The sequence below is a fragment of the Aythya marila genome (assembly GCF_965140915.1).
Source record: "Aythya marila genome assembly, chromosome: 2".
NCBI classification, from domain to species: Eukaryota; Metazoa; Chordata; class Aves; order Anseriformes; family Anatidae; genus Aythya; species Aythya marila.
In genome coordinates this window covers 51017785-51033434 of record NC_139043.1, presented here as the reverse complement: position 1 = coordinate 51033434, position 15650 = coordinate 51017785, and the positions used below count along the sequence as shown (strand labels likewise).

The window sequence follows — 15650 nt, the reverse complement described above, 5'->3', positions numbered from 1 at the left end:
GTCTCAGAGGTTAATTGTGGTAGTTATCTGGTTTGGTTTGGTTGTTTCTTTTAAGGACTGAAGCTAAAAGAGCGTAACAGGTAGACTTGAGGTGCCACCTGTTTCTAGCAGTCTCCACTGAGCAGTGGATCCATAGTTGTATCCATAGCAGCAGTTGCTTGTAGTACTGGAAGAAGAAATGGTGTCAAAACAGTTGATGGAAACTTTCTGTATCCCTACCAAGGGGTTAGGTAGGTGTTTGGTTCAGAGGAATAGCATGCTTTCTTGTACTTTCACATCTCTTGCTGGATGTTTCAATTTCTGGCTTTACCTGGCTCATTGCCCTCTGTACTTTATGATCCTTTTACAGTCCTCCTGAGTAATCTGACTTCCATTTGTTGCATTCAAGTTTTCTGTCACTGGAAAGTTCTTGGTGCCTGTGCTTCCTATCTTTCTCTCTCATTGCGATGCTTTGTGCTGGTGTTGCTTGGCTTGGTACTTCTGATCAGGTCCCACATACTGCATCAGAAGATTTTGCGTGCTACAATTGATCAAGCAGCACAAATGAATACAAATAATGCAAATTTGTGCAAATAATGCAAATAATGAGTATAGTGCTCTAGGAGAAATAAGTTATGCTAATTGAGATTTTTAAAAGGGTTATTGATTCTTCTGCTTGCTGAACGTAGATCTTGAGATTTCTCAGGGGGGAATTCTGGTATCAGAAAGTGCTATGAATAATTTTTGAGATGGGAGGGAAAAAATGCGAGTCACCCAGAAACTCTAGGGCAACAAAAAGGCACTAGAAAATCTTTGGTCTGTAAATGGGGGAAAAAGAAAGCGAGAGACTGTACCATTTCAGTCCTGGATCTTATCAATTATGAAGTTTGTAAAACAGGAAGGGGAAGAAAGTACTTGCTGAGTGACGTGCAACATCTGGCCAGAAATTAAACGTTCCAAAATGTTTCCTAAAATTGCTTCTTGGTAACTTCACTACGCTATTTTAAATTCTTCTACAATGTTTTGCTCTGTATCTCTCTCTATAGTGAGACCATCAGGATCATGTTGTTTGCAACACCCCCAAACATACACAGACGGTTGTGCACAGCAGCACAAGCCCAAAGGATGCTGTTTATGTTCTCCGACTGCTAAACCTGATTATTTGAAGTTCACAGAAGAAAGTTGTGCTTAACCACAAAAGCAGGGGCAAAATACTGCTAATGTGTTGCAAAACAAGTTCAGACAGAAAGTTTTGATGTGTAGTCCAAACCTGAGTTTTAATTCTGATGGATAGAGTTGCTACAAATCTCTGAATTTTTAGTCTTTAGCATTTCCCCTCCTTCTCACACCTGGTTTTGAGATTCTCTTTTATCTTTAATTGTATCCCTTTGGCCTGGTATTCCCACGCCCTGAATTGTTCCATTTTCACCCCTCCTTCCTTTTCTCTGAGTTCTCAGACTGGAAAAACACTTTTTTTTTTTTTTTTTTTTAAAGCGTGAAAAGTATTTTTCCCTGTGGAATAGCTGTAATCTTAATTTAATCCAATTACATCATCTAACATATTAGCTGGATGCATTTGTCGGCAATTGACCTTTTTAAAATCTGTGTCCTTGGATTACAGAGCTGATGTCTTACGGAGACAAACAGAGCTGTTTCATGCCTTTAGAAGCTGGCCGCTGATGGGCCACCTGAGGGCAGGAGCATGGTGCCTGTGCTGGCTGGAAGGATGCAGGTAGCTCAGTTTAGCCCTGTCATTGATGATTTGGTCCCTCACCCTTTTGCACAAAACAGAGTGGCTTGAGCGCCCTGCACATGCTGTTATCCTGTGGGTTTATAAGAGCTTCATCTGCTTTAACTCGCCTTTTAATAAGTTTGAGGTTTGCAAATGGAGTCCAGCAAAAAGATGCCAGCTATCCGAAACCAAATGCATGTAAAGTATTTAGAGCCTTCTGTAGGTCACAGATCCAAAGGAAAATGCGGAAACTAACTGTCCAGTACAGAAATAGCTGGCTACAAATCCATAACAAAATGTATTATTTTTGTTTCGCTGAGGAATATGATGCAACTCTGCAACAAGTCTAAAGAGCAAGCAAATAAAATACTCTGAATTATTCAACCTAATTGGATAAACAGCATTCTTTAGAAACAGTTATTTGTTTAAATTTTGTTTGACATAGAACTTCTTTTTCTTCTTTTCTTCTCTATCTTCCCAGGTAATGTTCTTTCTATTGTTAGGATAACAAACATCCGCAGATTAAATTTCAGTAACTTGAGGCATATGGCAGAATACTGAATTGTTTCCAAAGATAGCAGATTGGATTTCTGTCTAGGAACAGAATTCATATTGGTAGTAGTTTTCATTGCAGTTTGTCTGTGTGTTACATAGTTCAGTAGTTTCTTCTTTTGTTGTTGTTTAATTCAAAGTGTCGTATACAGCTTGCCTTTGAGCTGTATGAACATTCAGCTGATCTTCAGGCATCATCTTTCTGATACTGCTCATGCTCCACCTGGCTTTTCTGTAGGTAGCTTTAATGCAAACCTGCAAGTTAATGTGAAATAAATGTAGCAGTTGTGCTTTCAACAAAGACAAAAATTGCTGACATGCAGAGAACAGTTGTCCAATGCTGCTCTTGTTATGTGTAGAATTTAATAGATGGAAGATTGATAATGTTGGGACTTACTGGAACCGGTCCACTCAAAGCCATCCTTTCAAATGGAGAAAGAACTTAGCTTGCAATACTACTAATACTTCAGTAAAAGTGTAGCTCTGTGTGTATATACATATATATATATATATATATATATATATATATATATATGTATACACGTGCTTGAGAGATTGTCTTTGGTTTTCTTACTGAAACATTCTCAACTCGTGAAGGTAGAAATGTTTCATATGTATTTAAGAAAGTCTGTACTGGACAGTTACGTAGCTTTTAAAATCTAAAAATCTGCTGAATTTTCCGAACGAATCTGTCAGTCTAGCCTTTGTCAGTGAAATGAATCCATTTTAGGATTACAGTAAATAGTCAGATTCCCTCATGATGAATGAGAGTTAAGAACCTGTGTGGAAATAGTGCCTTGCTCTGAAAAGGTCACTGCTCTCTGCCTTTCCCGTTGCCCCAGTATGCTGTTAGATAATGTGAAATACACTACTTAACACTTCTTGTTTCTTTAACAGGCAAAACGAAGGCTGGAGCTAGGAGAAAGTGGCCACCAGTACCTTGCTGAAGGACTAAAGACTCCAAAGGGGAAAGGAAGAGCGGCAACAAGAAGTCCAGATAGTCCAAAAAGTAAGGGAATTTGTAATACGCTATATGGCACAGGGTTTTCAATTTTCCTAGCTTGAGATCAAAGCAAACCAGTACAAGGTGCTGCATCACCCAGGTAAAAGAGAGTGTGTGTTGCTGTCCTCAACTGGATGCACGTGCAGCAAACTCAAGCACGCAGCCAGGCAACATGCTGCGTGGTCGGTGGAGAGCTGCTGAGAGGCTGCAGAGGCTCCTGGCTGCTGGATTTGTCCTGCTTCTTTGGTCCAGGAACCATCTTCAGCCAAGGGCATCTAGCTGGGTACTCTTAGGAGAGGTAGATACTGAAGAATCAGAGTATTATGATGGGATCAAATCAGTTATGAGGCAAGGCTAATCAGGGAAGTCACTTCTTCAATGACTAAAGTTATGGCAGGTGATTGGCAGGGCTCATTTCCCCAGGCAGGGATTTGCAAAGAACGGTAGTTGTGCTTCAGCAATGTTAAATGTTCAGTGCTGTCTGTGGCCTCTGATCTGTCTTCTCTCCCTGCAATACAGCTAGATTATTGCTGCCACTGTTTAGTGTCTGTTTTAAATTGAAGTGCATTCTCACAGAAGCTCAATATACCATTCAGATCACAGGATACTGCTGCAGTGTTGATAAGGCTGTGTAGAGGACTTTGTTGCTGCGTGAGCAGGAACACATGCCATTTGAGGTGGGGGGTCAAGTAGCCTCTTGCCATTCTTATGCTGATCCTCTTATTTTTCCCTAACCCCCAAATTTAGAAACCAACCAACCAAAACCAACAACAACAAAACCCACACTGTGCTCTAAATGCACAATGCCACTTAACTGAGATGACTTCCTCCATTTCCCAGTACAAACAAGCCTTGAATCTCCCAAAGAACGTGGTACAGGTGGCTTTCTTTGCAAGCAGGCAATGAATTGGTTTTCACTGAAAAGCCATCATATTCTTAAAAATATTTCGTGGCAGTCTAAAATTTTACTTTCAGGTGGGATTTCAGTTTAGACTGACTTTCTCAATTAAGTGTGAGACCTGAATCTTGAAAATATGGAAATGACCACCAGATCAGCCTAAGACCCATCCTGTGCAGTATTTCACTTAACCTAAAGCAAGTGAAAGGTTTGAGAAGTACAATAAAGGTTTTGCTAACAGTGATGATCATACCACAGGGAAACTTTTAACCCAGCAGGCTTCTAATAATGTCTGGCTTATTTCCCTTGACACAAAGGCCTTGAACGTTCAGAATTAGAAATTATTCTGATCCATATATTTAAACTCTTAAAAACTCATCTATTAAACATATTGATGCTACACTTGTCTGTGAAAGCAGCGAATTATAAGATTGAAGCCGTTTGCTGACTTCTCATTTAAAAGAAATGGATGCTCTTGCCCTGTTTGAGCATTGTTTGCTTATGGAGAAATTATGATTATAAATTGCATCTCATGTCAATCTCATCTAATTCACTTGAGCATTTTGTAAATCGTGGAGTCTGGCACTGACAGAATCTGTCATTTTGTTCACCCACTGAAGTACACCTAAGTCCTGCTCAATTGCATGTGAAACACTTATCTTACAAGAGGGGAAAATCAAACCCTGATGAAAGCTGGCTATCAGCCGGATGAAGGAGAGTCATAGGGGGATTTTTGGTATTGCTGCCAGGATAAATAGATACTAAAAATACTATTAAGAATTCACATAGTGAAAGCCGAAGTAGAATATTGCTATATGTAACCGTCAGACTAATGGAAATATTTGCATTTAAAAAAATACACGTATTTGCTCATGTACCTGTGATTTTTGGAAAAGTACATCTTGAAATACAAATAAATACCCAGTGGTAAGTTGTGTCAGTGCAGAAGTTTGAGAGATTTCTTTAGTTAATATGAAAGAAATGTCTGTAATATGCATCCTTTCATTTCTGGATACTACCTTTGGAACCAATGAGAAAATTGATTTGTCTTTTTTTTTTTTTTCCTTCTTCTCTCTCCAAGCTCCAAAATCTCCTTCAGAAAAGACTCGGTATGATACATCACTTGGACTTCTTACAAAGAAGTTCATTCAGTTGCTGAGCCAATCTCCTGATGGGGTCCTAGATTTGAACAGAGCGGCAGAGGTCCTCAAGGTGCAAAAAAGGAGGATTTACGATATCACCAATGTACTGGAAGGCATCCATCTCATTAAGAAAAAATCCAAAAACAACATTCAGTGGATGTGAGTATTCATTATCCTTTTCCATTCCTCCTGGCTGGTTTCACTCTCTTATAGGGTAGCAATATTATTCTTCTCCCACTTTCCCTTCTAACGTTTTGCTGCAAGCAATCGTCCAAAGTGCCTTCTATCAGGACAAAGCTTTCTTTTTCAGTTAATTAGGACATATTTTCAGTGTATAAATAGTGTTTCTCAAGGAAATTAATCCCACGTTTTGTCTGATTACTGGATTAACTAATTTGTTTCTGCAGGTGGAAGAAGTTTTTGTGTGCGCATCTTTACCTACTGTCTTCCTCAGTCTTTTTCAGGGTGTAGTTAAAGTAGAGGGGAGTTAGACGCAAGATTTTGAAAATGCTTAGTAATATTCTACTTTTCTATCTTGAAATGTGTTGTCATGATAAATTTTTTTTTTGTTGTTGTTGTTTTTTTCTGGAATGTGTTGTTCATGTTGACACACCATGGGCAGGTTTAGGAGGAAAGGCCTAAGAAATTGATGTGCAGTGTAAAACCCTGCCTTTTTGCTTTCCTCTAGCGTGGTGTCCAGCTTTACAAATGTTCAAAAGGTGTCTTTGTTCTTTGGGTTTGTAGGGGCTGCAGTCTGTCAGAGGATGGTGGCATGATGGCACAGCGTCAAGGCCTCACAAAGGAGGTGACTGAACTGACTCAGGAAGAGAAGAAACTGGATGAGCTAATCCAAAGCTGCACCCTGGACCTCAAGTTGCTAACAGAGGACTCAGAGAATCAGAGATATCCTTTTTGCCAAAACCTCAGAGATGGTCAGTCTCCTTGCTGTTCCTGTAATACCAGGAAAATTCTTCCAAGGAATGTGATACGCAGCATCAGACACTTCCAGAGATTCACTAACTGGTTTTGATGTATTTTTATCTGAAAGTTACCTAAACCACTTGCACCTGGAATGCACAAAAAATAAAAAAGTGGTACATGAAGTAGCCCATAACAACAATGTTCACATAAGAGTAGAACCAAGAATTTAGCTGATTAATGGCATCCAAAGCCCTGTGCTATTTAGACTGTTTTGAGCCTATAACAAACCCCATTTTGTATGTGCAGAAGGCATGGAGACAAAGACTTTGTGAGATAACAGGAGTATGTGTGTGTACTCATTATGCAATACTTTTTTTTTTATATTAAACTTTGTACATAAATTACAGACACAGAGAGGAAAATAAAGTTGGGAGTCAGTTTAGTTTGAAGCTTGCAACAAATTTTCAAATTTCTTTGGTTAGAGAATCTATAATAAAATATAGAAAAATATTTAAATAGTTTTATGAGCTCCTCAAAAAGTCTATTTTAGACTAAATTAATGTAATAGCAATGCTCGATCACATAAAGTTTGTGTGACTTTTGGTATTTTGGCTGCTAAAACCTCTCATAATTAACTAGTTCTCATTTTCAGTAGGTTTCCCACCTGTTAGCAACAGAGGAGAGCATTTTATTAAATACTGATGTGAAAACTTTTATTACTTTACATGGTCAGTAGTTCTTAATTGGCATCTAATAAACTTAAACTCTGTTTTTGAAGGATAGCAAATAACTATGGGAGTGTCAGTAAAACGTAATGTGAGTAATGCAAATACTGTCTTCTGACTGCTTACATCTCAAAATGCATCTGAACGCGAGATCGCTGAGTGGTGCAGAGAGTAAGGGTAGCACTGTCCTCAAGTTTGGTCTGTGAAGAGGTTTAAGGGAGACAAAGCTGAGTATTATGATTCCCTATTTGTATTACCACCTATTGGTGTGGTAGAGATCCCTGCCCTGTGGTAGCTGGCTCCCTAGGGGATGGGTGAGGAGGAATCACCGTTAGCTGTATGCTGCATGGTCAGGCACATGTAGAGCTGTTGGCCTCGTGCTATCAGACATAGGAGAGTTTAGTCCCAAAATCCTTTTGTGACTCCAAGTTTACGGATAATACTAGAGATTACTGAGGAAGTAAAGCTGAAGTGTTCAACCTGGGGATGAATCTGATCGCATCCCAGCACTGTCTTTATCTTATCTCACTGAAGACTCATATAGGATGGCTCACTGAATGCTCAAGGAGCTGAGAAGCCTCTTCTTTTTCTTAATCTCTGAAGGCAAAATTTCTGCTTTTGAAGGTTTTTCTTTTTCCTCATGATTGTGTGGGACCTAAACACTGTGCCTAGACTGTATACTTTCTAGTCTCTCTTTAAAAACAGTCAAAAAAAAAAATGATTGCAACCTTAAATGTTTTGGTATGTTACCAACATTATTTTGGGGAGCTTTTGGATATGGCATCGAAGGTTGTTTTATTTGAAAAACATGGAATCCTTTCCTTTGTTCATATCACATCAGACACTTGCTCTAATTTGTACTTTGGATTTGCAAACCTTGCTGTACCTTCCCAAAGGAGTGGTATAAGTCATGGTAAAAGCCATTTGCATGAAAGCTGACCTGCCATTTTGCCTCCTGACCTGACACTTTGCATTTGATCCAAGTTAGATGTGAGATGTATTGGGTTTTGAGCTTGGGCAGGTTGTGCTGCGCAGTAACAGTACACGTTCAACAAAATCTTCCACATTTATGCCCCAGAAAGTGTAACGATAAATGAGATCCTGTTTCTACAGGGTAAACATGTTAGATAACTCACAGATGACAAAAATAAAGAGCTGGAAGCGCTTGCATATGATGCTGGCTGTTTGCTGTTCCAAGCACTCAGTCACACAGGTCAGTAACTGAGGCACCATTGTGCAGTAACCCACCAAAACACTCGCACTGCATTGAGCAAGTCCATGCTGAACAGCCAAACATTCATGTTCATTGCATGCTTATGCAGAACTCGAAATCGACTTTCTACGCTGTGAAGTTGTTTAAAGTAGCTGTTTAAACAGTTCTTTAAAATAGTTGGGCTACCTAGATAAATGTTTACCTAAGGAGAAAAAAAACACAAACCCAAAAACCATCAAGTGAAAATTGATATTTTCATTTTATTGATGACTTCAAAAATATATTGTACATGTGCATCTATAACATGCATCTGTAAATTCCTTTATACTTTTCTGTGATTTCCAGTTCATTTGCATGTAAAAATTTTTCTTCTTGCAGTCTGTGAGTAATTGCTGATTGTTGAGCTTTACATGTACATGTGTGAAGGAAAAGAGGTAGCACTCAGAACAGACAACTCCTTTTGTCTCTCAGTAGTGGGTCCAGCTGTTGGATCAAAGGGGAGTCCTTACTTTGATTACAATTGCAGCCAGTGTAGAGAATAGGAAACTTTGGGCTAGGAGTAATGTAGCTGTGAGGAAGTGGAAAAATAATTTGCAGAATTTTGCCTTTTCTAGTGGTCTAAATATATTGTAACCTGGGATGGAAAATTCCTTAACAGTGATTACATTAGCTTACGTAACATACCAAGATATTCGAAAAATTAGTGGCCTTAAAGACCAAACTGTTATAGTTGTGAAAGCTCCTCCAGAAACAAGACTTGAAGTGCCTGACCCAGTGGAGGTAAGGAGAACCTGACTTATCCTGCCAGGTTATCATTTTTCTATACATGGAGCAAGCGTGCTGTGAGTTTTACTGTGGAAACTGATGCCCAAGCTGGGTTATATTAGCACACAGTACCACATTCATCTGTCTTAAAAGCTTTAGTTGGATATTTATTTTTTTTAAATGAAGGAGAATCTTAAAAAATCATTTTACATAAGGCAATCGTTATTTGTTCCTTTTCTCTCAATTCCAGGGTAATCCATGCTATTTACAGATTATTCTCTCTTCTTACGCTTTATATTAAAAAAAGAGCTTTTCCTTGACAGCTGAAAATTCCCTATTCATAAGCCTCTAAAATCTTTCTCTTAAGAGATTCAGCTCTTATTTTTCTAGCTTTATGTAGTTTTGGTCAAAAAGTTCATGGATAACTCAAAGGCTTAAACATCTGGATGACTCATATTACTGATATCCTAATTACAAGTGACATGTTTTTATGTAGAATTCTCTTTTTGAAGTCTTAAAATTATTGTAGAAACTTATTTTTCTCCTAGAATCTGTTCTAAACCTTCCTTCTGTCATCATCTCTGCTTCATTGAAACTGATTTTAACACATCTGCATTAAACTTCCTACATTCTGCTAGCACACGTTTTGTTCGCTATTGTGAAATGTGTAGGGATGGGGTTTTCTTTTTCTTCTTTATTACAATCCCTTCTGTTTCTGAAGCTGCCTGGGTGCATCTTTGTCCTTCTTCTGTTGCCCCTTGTTGCTCAAGCCACAGTCTCTCACTGCCAGTTTTGTCTGTGAGATATCTGGCTCTACTTCCTTTGTCCTCATTTGGTTTCTTTTCCTTATTTCAGGTAGGTGGCTAGGGTAAATTAGTCGCTTTTCACTTCCTTTACCTGATTTTACAATTATGGAGAAAATGCTTCAGGTGATTCTTTTTTGAATATACCCTCAGGGAGTAGTTTTATATAATTTCTCTCCTAGTTTATGAACTGTATGGTTCATCTGCGCCTAGAATTTTAGCTCTTGATGGGGAAAGTATGCTGTTTTACAATTCCTGGTTAAAATGGAGACCCAAGTATGCTGGACAAATGTAAATGCTTTGCATGAGACAGAGCTTTAGAGAGGCATTTAGTGTACCTTATTTTTTCACTCAAAGTGCAATCAGAGATAAAGCTAAAACTCAAAATCCTCCATGCTGTGTTCATGCCTCTACCTTATTCTTTTGTCTTTAATGTCTAGCTGGTTCTCCTGAGCCCAGAACTACCTGCAGTCAGAGGCTGCAGATATTCACGCTCTATGACTTCTCTTACCAAGATTCTTCACTTGCATAGGACCATTATGGTTTTCATGCTTTCCCTCCTCCCCCCCCCCCCCCCCCCACACACACACTTTGATCCTAGGTGTAGGTTTTGGAAGAAAAAATCATTTTGCTGCACTTAGGAAGGATTTTTTTTTTTATCTGTATTCATATATATATATATATATATATATATACACGGATGCGCATACACACACACCATTATCATTGCTTTCTTCCATGATTCTTTCCCCTAGGCATTACACTTTTTGATTTTTAATTCAGTGAAATCAGACAGGTAGAGAGAGAGAGATGCATGTCATCATCAAAACTAGTGACTAGACCTCCCTTATCCTATATACCCAACTCACTCATTTGATTTTTCGGCTTCAGGCTGTAAGAAGTCTTATTTCTTTCTCTCATTTGCAGTTATATTTCGGTACTGTCTCCAACTCCTGCTCTCCCCATCTTCTTTTTTCTAATTACCTATAGCATTGCTCTAAGTACTCCTTGCTATTTTCTGTGTCCTGGGGTACTCCTGTTCTTTTGTTCTCTGTATCTGTAAATGCTGTCTGCAATGCTGTCTAACTGCCAAAGCACAAATAATGTGAGGAACTTTTTGTGAAAGGGCATAATGATACGTGTTTGGAAGAAGTCTGCCAAGAGGTATATAATGTCTGTATTCATGCTTTTTTAACTCTATTAATATAATACAGGTGTAGTAGGTTTATATTTAACCAGAACCATTTATGATTTTCCCTCTTAACACTATGAACAACTTCAGAATTTTTTTTTATCTGTCTGTAGTATGCCATCTCATTTTATTGCATCAGCGTGAAAGCTAAGAAAACTTGACTTTCTGAAATGGATTGAAAGTTCCTGGTATTCAGGAATACTTTTCAAATTAGAGTTACTTCCTTGAGAGGGCAGAAGGACCTCAAGCTTATTTATAAAATAAGCTTTGCTGATGAAAACAGCTTTTTGTTGCTGTTGTTATTTGGAAGAACTTCCCTGATAAACAGGTGAACTTAGAGCACTTTGAATTCAATCTGAATCAGAGCTGAAAGTTTTTTTGGGGAGTGGGGAGATTCTGGCAAATATACACAAGTACATCTGATATTATTGTTATGAATAACAGTAAAACCAGAGTCTTGGATACCATTGTTCTGTTCCATCAGAATGCTCCAGGTTCTTACGATTGTTAGAAAATGTCAGGAGTTCAATCCTTTACCTCTCTCTGGTTGTGAGGAAATACATAAAATGGTGGGTTTCTGAGATTTGTGGGCTGAAAACAGGAGGAAAAGCTTTTACGTTCTCTTCCAGTTTACAAGATACATTAGCCAAGTCATCCTCAGAAGATGTATGGGGAGTTTCACATTTTTTTGGTCAGTAAAAAAATGTTTAAACATTCACACACCATTAAAAACTTAATGTGAATTGTCAGTTCTGTCAAGTTCATTACTATAACACCTTACTGGCATTTGTTTTGTTAGCAGAGTGCATTGATACATTTATCTAGTACTCAAGGACCTATTGAAGTTTATCTGTGCCCAGAGGAAAATGATGCTCTCAGTCCAATGAAAACCTATAGTCAGGACCACAACGGAAATATCTCAAAAACCATTTCCAAAGGTAAAATGATTTATTTCTAATACTAAAAGCCTTCCTCTGCACTTTTGTACAAGATTTCATATTGAACTTTAGATATCTGGCTCTTATTTTTTGGCTTTATTTTTCTAAGAAGTGAAAAGGTAAGGTAGACATTTTCCACTTTGTCTTTCCGGTGCGTACTAGGGGAACGAATGTTTTCCTCTGCATCAGGTATTTAAAATAAGTCTCATCTGTAACTGAAGTTTATGCAGTATTGAAGAAAAACAATCTTGTTCCTGCTACATTTTCAAATAGGACAGTAGCAGCAAAGATTTGTCTCAGCACCAGGCAGAAATCCTGGTGTATTGGTATATACGGCTGCACAGTGTCACTGATATCATCTACTGCTTATAAAGTTTGTACTTTGAAGTACTTCAGGTGTATGAATTCCACTGAAAAAAATGTCATCTCTAGCTTCATTTTATTCAGTAGTTGTTTAGATCTTGTAAACTAATATTTTTACTAGAGAAGTCAGTGGTGATAGCACCGTGAGTATTTTTTGAGAAGACCTTTGTAACACATAAAAACAGGCTACAAATGATCTGAACCAAAGGGCATTTTTTTTGTTTAAATGATGCTTTATGAAAGGCCCTTTAGACTTTGTGTCATTCATGTCTATTAGTTCTAATAGGATTAAATGTATCATTTTCCCCCCACACCCCTTCTCCCTTCTCTTACAGAAGTGGCTTCTGCTAACTCAGGACAAGGTGACTGCTCAGTAAATATGGCAACAATCTCTCCGCTGGCTTCTCCAGCCAACCTTCTACAGCAGACTGAGGACCAAATTCCCTCAAACTTTGAAGGACCATTTGTGAATCTGCTGCCTCCTCTGCTTCAGGAAGATTATTTGCTGAGCCTTGGGGATGAAGAAGGCATCAGTGATCTCTTTGATGCTTATGATTTAGAGAAGCTTCCTTCATTGGTGGATGAATTTATATACAGCTGATTCTCTTAAAAGATGCCTGTGTCTAAATCATGTTTTTAATGGAATCAAAACACATGCCATCATTCAGAGTTGTCCCCAACTTACCATAAAATAGCATTATTACAGAAACTAGGCTCTTGAACACTTCTGATATTTTAATTTAATATTCCCTAAAATACTACAAACAACAACTGAAGGCTTTTACAAGGTCTTCTTCTTGACCCTAAGCTCCAGCGCCTTGTGAGTCAGCGAGGGCAAGCAGGTGACTGTAAATGTTTTTGTTTTCACACTCCCCCAGTCTCTGCTTCCCATGACAAGTGGGCTTATGGAGAAGGGCTCAATGAACTGGCTTAGTCATAAATAACAATTTTATAATAGTATTTCAGGTCGTGCCTTCTGCAGAGAATGCATGTCTTTTGAGCATCACAACATGGATTGTAGCTGCAGTAAACATAAATATGAAGTAATGCAAAAGTGTGAAATGGGATTCTTCAGCTACTTGTGGGAATGTTTAAATTGCTGTCATAATGCTCATTTTGAGCAGTGTATATGTCTCATTATGAGGTCAAATACTTATGTCCTTAAAAGCTTTTAATAAAAAATACACTGTAAATGTAGTGTATATTGCAAATATTGAAAAGTATAAAGTTCTGCCACTTCTCATAGTAATCACAGATTTTTAAAATGCTTGTGTGTGTGTGTGGAAGTAGTTTTTGTTGGTTGTTTTTTTTAAACTAGAACGAAGATGCACAGTTCAATTTTACTGCCCCCAGTGTGCATTAGAACTGGTACATAAATTTTTGTGGTACTAAGTGGGGCTTTGTGTTAAGTGCCTACTAGAGATGCACTGTGGGTTTTTCCCTCTATGGAAAACACTTATGCCAAGCTTTGTTTGTTCAATATATCATATTTATCTCAGTGGGTTAGCTTCCTCTGCTTACAGCTTTTTATAATTCTCTTCGCCAGCAAAATGGAACTAATTTTTTTTTTTCCAAAGTACATAACTGTAAGTACCACATCAACTGAATTGCATTTATTTTTTGAAGATCTTTGGTAGTATAGTATTATACCAATATTTATTTTTTGAAAGTGAGAGGAATTCTAAGAAGTCTTAAATAATTTTTTTTTTGAGTGTAAAATATGTTGCCATGTTCTGGGCTAAATTAATGTAATGTTGATTAGATGATGCCCATATAATCCTTTTTGTTTGCATTACCGTTGTGCTTATCTGACATATTCAGAAAATTAGTACTATTTGTACTGTAGTAGAATATTATGTATGCAGGTTTTCTGGTACCATTTGAGTTGCTGCTATGAAAGCTCACACATGAAAAGGCAAGAAGTCACAGTACTAATAAGAAAACTGTATGACTGTGTGAGTTTTGGAATATAACAAATGTATAAAGGGCAACACATAAAGAACTGTTAAACAGTGTTAAGTGTGTGTTTATATGTACAAATGTGTGCATAGATCATTCAGCAGTTGTATTTAAGTTGATATATGTTTCAACTCACACTTTAGTTATCTAGCAGTTTTGTATAATAGAATTAATTTGTAAACACTGCCAGAATATTTTCTAGCTGGTTTGTAATTTTTTAAGAGTTTTTTTAGATGTGGATCTGTAAATAAAATTGTAGTATTTAAAGTTTTCGTCTTGTGGAAGAGGAAAGTAAAAGTTGTGTGAGCATGAAGATTTGTGAGACAAAGGGGCACTTTTGAGGGGGAAAAGAAAATGAAGACTAATGCAGACCATCTTTTTTTTTTTTTTTTTTGTACAAATTAAACACTTGTCCCAATGTGTGTGGGCAAAATACTAATCTAATTTAGCTTTGCATTGTATGCTAGTTTAAAAAAACTGTAACATACTGTAAAAAAAAAAAAAAAAAAAAAAAAAGAACAAAAAAAGCTTTTATGGTGAGTTTTGTAAATAGATTTATTAAAGGATGACCTGTTCTCTAGCTGTGATCTTACCACTTCAAATGGATGTAATTTGAATAAATTTTGTATGGTAATGAATCAATAAAAAGGATTTTTTAAAGAGTTTAGAATTGTATACTACTTTTAAAAATTATTCCTACTTTTGGTGCCTATCATACTTTTTCTTGAAATCTAGTTGTTCGTGTTTTCATTATTTGTGCTGCTCACACATTTGACACCAGCTATGTTTCAAATCCTTTTTTTTTTTTTTTTTTTTAAATCATGCTAACAATGAGTTCTGTGGTTTTTAAGCCAGACTGAAACAAGAACAAAATAGGACATGTGTAAAGAAAAACAGTAGGAGATCCAGAAATTGAGGTAGGTAGTATAGGTTTATTCTTGGAAATTTCATAGAGACTTAATTTTTCTAAATTAAGTAACATGACAGAAATTGTTGAGGATGTTAGCTTTCCTCCAGATAGTTGTCCAGAAGTGTTGCTTACTAGTAGCTTTAACAAAAGAGTTCTGCTTATTAGTGAGTCATCTCCAATAGTACCGCACCAGATGCACATTTACTTGTTCCGTCTTTCTGGTCTTGGTGATGCATGGCCAATAAATTCTGAGAGGGAAAAAAAAAAAAAAAAAAAAAAGTATCAGGATCATAAAAATCACAGTAACATGGTTTCCTTGATTAAGTGTTATACTTCTGAGCAAGTCAAGTGTGTTTTTTCATCTTTCCTGCACGCAAGGAGAAAGCAACAATTTCACCTCTTTATACCCTTGTCTGTACTCTGCACATAGCAATACTGAAGGGAAGACTACAGAGAAGATGCTCAGTTATTCTGTATTCCCAATAAACAATAAGAGGGCCAGAGGACTGCTTTCTCTGAGCTGTTTATAGCAGTGATGACAACAAATGTCTTCTT

The 15650-nt window shown here is 37.4% G+C and overlaps 1 protein-coding gene across 1 annotated transcript in view; it reads left to right on the top strand.

The window, feature by feature from the left end:
- The window catches only part of E2F3 (E2F transcription factor 3), a gene marked incomplete at its 5' end in the record, with an annotated part of 43730 nt that extends 29045 nt beyond the window's left edge, over positions 1–14685 (top strand). The window contains 6 exons of the mRNA XM_082755295.1: positions 3161–3272; positions 5246–5465; positions 6051–6211; positions 8833–8945; positions 11728–11863; positions 12562–14685. Of these exons, the coding sequence (XP_082611421.1) occupies positions 3161–3272; positions 5246–5465; positions 6051–6211; positions 8833–8945; positions 11728–11863; positions 12562–12827 (1008 nt within the window). The 3' untranslated portion in view covers positions 12828–14685. The remainder of the gene's footprint in view (positions 1–3160; positions 3273–5245; positions 5466–6050; positions 6212–8832; positions 8946–11727; positions 11864–12561) is intronic.
- Between the last annotated feature and the right edge of the window lie 965 nt (positions 14686–15650).